Source organism: Pelobates fuscus, chromosome 3 (assembly GCF_036172605.1).
Source record: "Pelobates fuscus isolate aPelFus1 chromosome 3, aPelFus1.pri, whole genome shotgun sequence".
Taxonomy (NCBI): domain Eukaryota; kingdom Metazoa; phylum Chordata; class Amphibia; order Anura; family Pelobatidae; genus Pelobates; species Pelobates fuscus.
The window spans coordinates 366,568,649-366,577,223 of NC_086319.1; the positions used below are offsets into that span (position 1 = coordinate 366,568,649).

An 8,575-nucleotide genomic window follows, 5' to 3' on the forward strand; every position below is an offset into this window, starting at 1 on the left:
CCCCTTAGTAGACTCATGGGACGGTAATATCAGTAGTTTATATGGTAAGGGGGGGAGTGGGAGGAAAACTGCAACAGTGCATGGGGAATTTTGTTTAGAAATACATTACTTATGCCATATGTAATAAAAATACAAATTGTAACGGTACTCATGGAGGTTTAAGGAATATTAAACTAAGCATAACAGCAACAGCAAAAGGCATTATTGTTAGCAAAGAGTTCAGGGCAGTTTTATGCAAGTTTTGTCTCCGTTTTTCCATTTGGATTTATTTCAAGAAAATTCTGTCTTTAGTGAACAACTCTGACAGACAAACAACCATGTAAACAGCACCATCACAAAATATAAAGATAAAAAATCAATATACTCTCGAACCTCTCCTAATTCCCATCCCTTCCTAACCCCATATCCCAACCGATGGCATTTGTAAATAGTTTTCATTCCCTTTTTACTCCGTCATCCCCCTCCGAACCCCCTCCTTCTCCAAAACAGCAACGTGGAACCATAGACAATGTGATTGCTAACTCTCAGGATCATAGTCAAATTAGACCTACTACTCTTATTCCACGTCTTTTACATTGGGGGTCACCCCCTTACTCTTATCGAACTCCCCACTACCGGTCATAGTTTCGAGCAAAAAAGCACTCTCATAGACATTGTACACAGGCTTTCATTTTACGTGCTGGTGAGACAAGTAATGATTACTTAACTAGAATTGTCAATAGTGAATCATATTGACCGATGTTGTCCTCTCCCTTTTCCCGTATTGTAACACTTTACAAGTTTCCCTCCTTTTTTTTTCTTTTATTTATTTTTTTGCTGATCTCACAATGTACTTGTTTATTTACTTATACATTACTTACGATTACGAAAAATAAAAAATGCATAGAAATAATGCTCCATCACAAAATATAAAGAAAAGTTAAATAAAAAAAATAAATAGCACCACCACAAAATTTAAATAAGTATGTAAACAGTACCATCACAAATATAACTATAAGTAACCATATAAATAATGCACCCCCCCCAGCTAGTGTACCATCAGGGAACCTTCATAAAACATGTTTTATTGTTTTTAATTATGTTGCGGCATATATTAACATATAAGTGAGAGCCATACGCAGAAGGTGGAAGATTAGCTGCAGGGGGTTGACTGGGCAGTAGTTAAGGCAATATTGATGGGGTACAGTGTTAATTTTGTCGACTAATATTTTAGTAAAATTGTAGTCGACTAAAACTAAAACAATACAGATGACTAAAATACGACTAAAACTAAAATGGCATTTTAGTCAAAAGACTATGACTAAAACTAAATTTAAATTTGCCGCCAAAATTAACACTGATGGGGAAACCCACTGCTCTGATGATGTGCACTATGGCTTTCTGGGGCTGTGACTTCGATGTGTATGTGTGTATTTGATAAAAATAAAGTGTGTGGAAATTGAATGATATACTCATTTACCTCGGAGAAGGTATGTGTCAGTCAGAACGTAGACACACTCTATGTCAATGTATGGTGATAGTTTGGCTGGGTCACTGAACCTGGTTCTTTGAAACATTCTTTTTCAATGTTGTCACAAGTAGAGGCTGGATGAGGGGGTAAAACACTTATATGTTTTAAAGTAAATGGTTGTGGCTATTAAAACTTTAAAAAGCAACATATATATAATGTTTGCCACAACACATCACCAATGCATGTTTCATGATCATCCCCCTTTAAGTAATAAAAGTTTCATTACAGTATCTTTAAATTTACTCATTCACATGTTTTTTCTCAAACTATAATAATTTACATTTCTATCTGTAGACAGCCAAGTTACTAATTAAACCATCTCTGTTTACACGAAGTAACCTGTGCTATTGGCGGAATGTTGTGAAAAAATAATCTATTTATTTATGAACAGGTTGATTTTTTTTATTTATTTTTTTTTTGTAGGTTATACATTCACAGGGTTATTCATTAAAGGGAAAATTCCCATGAGTTCAATGTGAATTTCGAAATTTAAGCCAAAATAGCCCAGTTAGTAAGAAATTCTCCAAGTGAATTCTGTTTTCACTTTGGATATTTTGACTTTAAATTTAAAATTCGCTTTGAACCCTTGGCAATTCTCACTCATTTTTTCATTTGAGTATTTATGGGAAATTTGTATCAGTTTACAAATCTACAAATTTAATAGCGGTTTATCCATTCATACATATTGTTTTTAAAAAAAAAATTAAATCAACTCACAATGTGTCAAACCGTATTATATAATTTAATTTTAAAAGCTTGGAAAACATTATTCCTTGCACTTACTATGTACTGAGCGATTAGCTGGTTATTTTGCTCTACAAAGCACCCCTCGAGTTAAACCAAAGGCTTACAATCCAAAACTAAGTAACCCACTCTGCAAGAAGGGTTTATATTCTAAACAGCACGTTGTGGTGCTCTGGCAACCTACTAGTACATTTTCATTGGTGGGAAGATTATATTCACATACACACACATACTCTTCCTCTGAATTGGAGATGGGTCTAGGGTTTCCATTTGTGATAATTGACCTAAATTGGTTGCCAACTCACCAGAAGGTGCTGTTCGGTGTATAAACCCAAAGTTCTCCGCACGTTCAGTGAAATGGTATGATTTTCTCTTCTAAATATCGATTATTAGTTTTTCACCAAAACAGCTTCATCAGGGTTTGAGAATTTGCTGTATCTTGTTACCACTTTTGTGCGGTTTAAAAGAAGTATTCATGGTTATCATTCTAGTTTTTAAGGTATAGGGTCCCCATTACCCCCACCCACCTTTATTCTAAGATAAGTAGTGTTAGCATATTCTGTACTAGATTATTAAACATTTACAGGATTATTCGCTAAATTAAGAATTGTTGGGAATTCAAGTAGAATTTGATATGTAAGGCCAAATTGGCTGAATTGGAAACATATCTGGATTTTTCCAGTTTAGCTTTTCGGCATTAATTTTGACATTTATCACAAATTTCACTTGAAATTCCCTGTAATTCTCTCTTGAGAGAATAAACCTGTTACTCTGTCCTGTGGCTACTGCTGGTATTGCATTCAGTGACATTTTGTTTCCTTTATAGATTTGCCGCGGCAAGGCAAAGCAGGCCCAACGAGAATACTATCACTGTTTGACAGTACGGCAAGGCCTCTCAGAACACTTTAACATCCAGCAGGACTGTGGCCATTTCCTGGCAGAGGTGCCTGCACGTTTGCTTCCATGGGAGGATCCCACCGTGTCTGAGGAGGAAGAAGAAGAGGAGGAAACGCAAGAAGGAGAAAGTGTTTCTACCCCAGAAGAATCCAAACCAGCACTAAAGGGGGGTCAGAAGCAGCCTGCATCAGGAAACCAGGGTTCTTTGGGAAAACGAAGGAGCAGGATAGTAGTTATCACACGAGAACCTCCCAGGCAGACACTTGCAGACTTTGTTCGGGAGGGAGAGATCCAGCACCGAAGAGAGCCAGAGGTTTATGAGAGGAAAGTGTGCTTGCTACTTCTCCAACTCTGTGGGGCTTTGGAGCACTTAAAGGCACAAGGCATAACCCATTGCGACCTACGGCTAGATAACCTGCTGCTTGCCAGCTGTCGGCCCAGTGAGTCAGGCTGCAGTTGTTGTCGTGACTCTTCTAAGGAGGAACTAAGTGAGCAGGGTAAGGAGATAGGTGCCTTTGAGCAAAGAGCAATGTCCACCTGTTCAGGCCGCCTTCTCCTCACCAACTTTAACCAGGCCAAGCTGAAGAGCCAAGGAACATGGCGCCCACAGGGACTTGGTGATCCCTCACGTTTGGCTCCAGAGATCGTAGGGGCCACTCAATATAGGAGGAGCGATGAGTTCCAAACAGGTATCCTGATCTATGAGATGCTACACCTACCAAATCCTTTCTTGGATGGGGGATTGAAGGAAAGAGAATATGGCCCGTGTGATTTGCCAGCTGTGCCACGCCGGTCTCCATACTCCCATGGTCTTGGCCGCCTTGCAGGACTTCTACTACATCACAGCCCGTCAGACAGGCTGCAGGTGGGCCAGGCCAAGGCAGGTTTACGCTGTCTGATCTGGGGTCCTCGTGATGAAGCAATCCAAGGACCAGGTGCTCTGAATAACTGGCTAGAAGTGAAGAGAACATTGCTGCTTATCAGGCTAGCAGAGCGCGCTCTTGAGAGGGAAGGAGGTGTCAGTTTGGAGGACTGGCTGTGCTGTCAATACCTTGCATTTGGCACAACCCAAGGACTGGCACAAACCCTGCGGTTACTGGAAAAACGTTGACGCGCATGGCCTCCTTTTTCATCTTCATTTCCGTCAGTCAGCGTGCAATAGCTGGGATTTTCCCACAAGGCTCCGTTTAAGAAGCTTGAACTTTCAGTGTTATACCACTTCCTCCTTACACAGGCAGGCAGACACAACTATGCTCTTTACGCACATCTGATTATACATACATGTCACAGACACTGCATACATTGCATCAGTATCTACATTTATGCATTGAAAGGTTGTTCCAAGCACCATAACCACTACAGCTTATGTTTTTTTCTTGGAGAAGGCTTTGGATGTCTCATTGGGGCCGTCCCAGCTCCTAAAGCCCACACCTTCTATGGCCAATGTAATAATGTGAAAGCTGTGCGCTGCTGAAATGACATAGACTCTGTGTCAGTTCAGTAACACCAAATTGTTTAAAGAATCTTGCTAGATATATAATATTTTTGCCAGGTAATCTCATTGACAGCAGAGGGGGGATGACTTTGGGTGCAGGGGAGATTCACGTTATATTATCAGACCTCTTAAAAAACTATTTTTCAAAGCCTAGTGGTACTGCACCCATTGCCTCTTGCGGAATTGTTACTGACCTTGTTTGCCAGGCCTAATAGTATTGGTATCCATGGACATATGGGGACATAGAGTGATCCAAATCCGGTATAGCCAAATGAGTGCATCTAATTGTTAAACTGTATCTGGAATGAACCCAATTGGCATCCTGTGTGGCTGGCTGAGGTTTACAAGTGTTATAGGCAATTAATAGCTGGAGGTCTTTATTTGTTGGCCTTTGAGCCAAATCATTCCTCCTACTCTATTTCCACTTTCATATAACCACATAGAGCAGCGATGACTAACTTTAACACATCTGTTGTTCATGAAAAATATATGGATTGTGCTATTTTTCTTTTCTTTTTTTTGTTTTAGAAAACAGTCTGAACTGTTTTTATATCTTAATTTAAAATCTATGCTTGGCTATCCTGGCACAACTAGTGAAAATCATGCAAATTAATTTAACCCTCACAGTGCCGTTTGTGTGGGCACGTGCAGGTGTATGGCACTGTATGTTTAAATGCCCATACAACATGGGGTGTTAACATTGCCCCGGACATGGACGTGCTACAGAGGTAAGTGTTTTTACTTCCCTCAAATGCATTACTCGCCTCTGTTAACATTGCAATGGCATTTACTTGGTGAATGGGGAACTTTTACATTCAAGGAAGTGACAGTAGGTCTCAAAATTTCCACCAGACATTGGCAAGTGAAATTTCAGAATTGGCGAGTAAAAATCCCCCCACCGCCCCCAATGAGAGTGCCGCATTCTCTCCAAGCTTGCAGTGGCAAATAACTTGCTTTAACTGAAACTTTTCTTACAGTTGTGTAGCCACATACAGTTCTCCTTTAAATAATGTTCAGAAACATGTGGTGTGCCAGAGCTGTCAATCTGTGATCGAGAGACATGCATAGATTACATGCTGATGCTTTCAAAAACAACACTAATGCACACAAACCGATGACATGATCCCTGTTTTATTGATCGAAAATTCTGCTGGCAGACATACACGCACAGTGCGCTCAAACACACACACACACACTGCCTCTCTGTGAAGGATGAGATTACCGGAACTAGTATTATTATGAAACGTTTTATTCTGAATGCTTTTAATACCATAAATCCATATTTATATTTATATACAAACACACGTACAGTATACATAAGCAAGACACACCCATAGTGTTATGACATATATTTATCTATATACACTTTGTGAAGACAGAGGTGTCATTAACACTTTGAGTTCATCTAGCCATAGTAAGGGGAGAACACTCATTTAAACCCTCCAAGAGATGAGTGGTGCATTTCTTCTTAATGTGTTGCACTTTGAGGGTTAATCCGTGTGCTGCCAGTTTAGCTGTCCCAAGATTTTTAGAAGGATTTTGTGAACCCCTAACCTCTTCCCACCCTCGAAAACTGGTTACCTTGAGTGTATCATTGCATTCAAAAGCGTTGTTAACCTTACTCACCAGAAGGTTACCCAGTTCCCGAGAACGAATTTGCACCCCATTGCTTTCTTTTTCCTCTGTTATAGGAGGAATGGGAGAGGATGGGGGTAGCATCTGTCAATGGGTGCCCCCAGTCTCCTGCCCTCCCTTACTCCGTCTGGTTTTGTTGTGGTACTCTGACCTAACCACCTATCCTGAAGGCTGATGTTCATATTATTACTGTGTTAATAAACCTGCTTTATGGCACTGACCTAACTGTGTATTTCATCTACGCCTGGTGTTCAGGTAGGCAACATAGCGAGCTATGTGTCCGTGTGGTTTCTTTTATATTTTTCTTTTTCAATTGGAATATAACATTTAAATTTGGAATTTCTGATCTTCAGATTAAGTAAAAAAAAAGTATACTTCTTTGTTAAACCCTTCCAAAACATTATGTACGTTTAGATAATGATATTGTTTAAAATAGACCAGATTTTTTTTTTTTACAAGAAATGTGATACAGATAGATTTCACAGGGCCACTTTTAAACGTTACACTGCAGAGAGCCTCAAGAAGATGAATTTTCCATGTAAGAGCATTTATGGCTAATTAACTGTATATGATCTGCTCGTTATTAGATCATGTTTTCAAATCTACAATGTGTCACACAGTGCTAAAAAACAAGTGTTATATAGTGTAACCAACACTATGCAATGCAGGACCTGTAAACGTACATGTCCCAGCCTGCCCAAGATTGGTGAGGGTTACACTTACTGAATTATTGGCAGCAGCTGAAATAGCTGTTGCTGGGGAAAGGTAGCTCCCACTAATAACAGGCAGCATAAGATAAGTATGATCTGGTTCCGCGCTAACATTTAGCTCTTCTCCTTACCCATGTACTTTACCTTAACCCTTCCACTACCCCTTTCAGTAATCTTAGTCTAAAATATGATGGGATAGAAAAGAAACATAGTGGTGAATCACGCATTTGGGAAAAATAATGCAGTTTCGTTCTCTGGCACTATTAATTCAGACTTGTGGTTAATAATATGTTTACTGAACCCCTCTATTGCATAATTTTCCCATAACACATATGTACAAAAAGAGAGAGAGAGAGCATGTATCATGGCAGATCATGTTATCAAACCTGTAGTGCACATGGGTGATGGCATATATGAGTATTACTTTCCTTGTGTAGTAGAGGAGCAGTGCGGGGACATTCTTTATCCTGTCTGTCTGAGATTCGTGAGAGTTATACTCTAGGGCTGTAGGTGCTGCTTTTTTTTTTTTCTCTCTAGCTCTCTTTTCTTACCCTTTTGCTTGATTTAGTCTTCATTTATGGATTTTTTACAAAGATAAAAGTCCAAAAACAAAGACCAGCAGAATGCATTGTTAAAGGGACACTATAGGCATAAAAACAACGGTAGCTTAATGAAGCAGTTTAGGTGTAAAGGTAATTTACAATGGGGTGTGAATGCAGACTGTGCAAGTCAAATTAAGGAAGGTGTGACCGTGATTTAACTCCTAAATGGCAGAGAATTGAACAGTGAGGCTGCAGGGGCATGATCTATTCACCAAAACTGCTTCATAGAGTTAAGTTGTTTTGGTGCTTATAATATCCCCTCTAAATTGGTACCATGGCTGCTTGTATCAAAAGCCACCTTCTGGACAACCAGGCTGCCCTTTTTCTAACTGTGGTTAGAAAAAAATGAATAGACACTGAATACGGACAAAGGCACAGGTATTGACAGGTAGGTAAACACGTCATGTCTCTATTTTGCTGTGAATATATGTATAGAGGAAAATATATGCTTATACTTCGTTTAAGATGACAGAGAAAGGCATGCTAGTGACTTGATGTGAATGACATCTCATAACGTAGAGCACTTTTGACATTTGCAGTAGACACCTGCGCCTGCGCACACACACGCACTACTGTCCCTTTCTAGTAGCCATATTTGGAACTCTTCCTGTGACAAGGAGCTTGGCAATAGATGTGCAATGAAGTGAGAATTCTAAATGTATTTCAAGTTTAAGGCCAAAATGACTGAATGGAAAAGCTATGTTTCCATTTCAGCTACTCTGGCCTGAAGTTTGAAATTCTCACATTGGTGAATAACCGTGTAAGGTATTTCTGACCCCGGCGCTAGATGTCAGGCTTGCATAATGTATAGCTGAAATTAATGTTGCTATATAATGGAGTTGGTAGGACCATTGTAATAGCCCTGGTGCAGAAACTAGCTGGGAAAAGGTATTAACCCCTTCACTACCCAGCGGTAATCCTCACGTAGTCTATTATACTCATATAATCCACCTCTCAAATATGCTTTGACCCATATATTCCG

General features: G+C 39.7%; 1 protein-coding gene across 3 annotated transcripts in view; it reads left to right on the plus strand.

Annotated features, from left to right (window-relative positions):
* Positions 1-6,501, plus strand: part of PEAK1 (pseudopodium enriched atypical kinase 1) — a 78,427-nt gene extending 71,926 nt beyond the window's left edge. For all 3 annotated transcript variants that reach the window (XM_063449338.1, XM_063449339.1, XM_063449337.1), the window contains one exon: positions 3,081-6,501. In XM_063449338.1, the coding sequence (XP_063305408.1) occupies positions 3,081-4,262 (1,182 nt within the window). In that variant the 3' untranslated portion in view covers positions 4,263-6,501. The remainder of the gene's footprint in view (positions 1-3,080) is intronic.
* Positions 6,502-8,575: the final 2,074 nt, after the last annotated feature.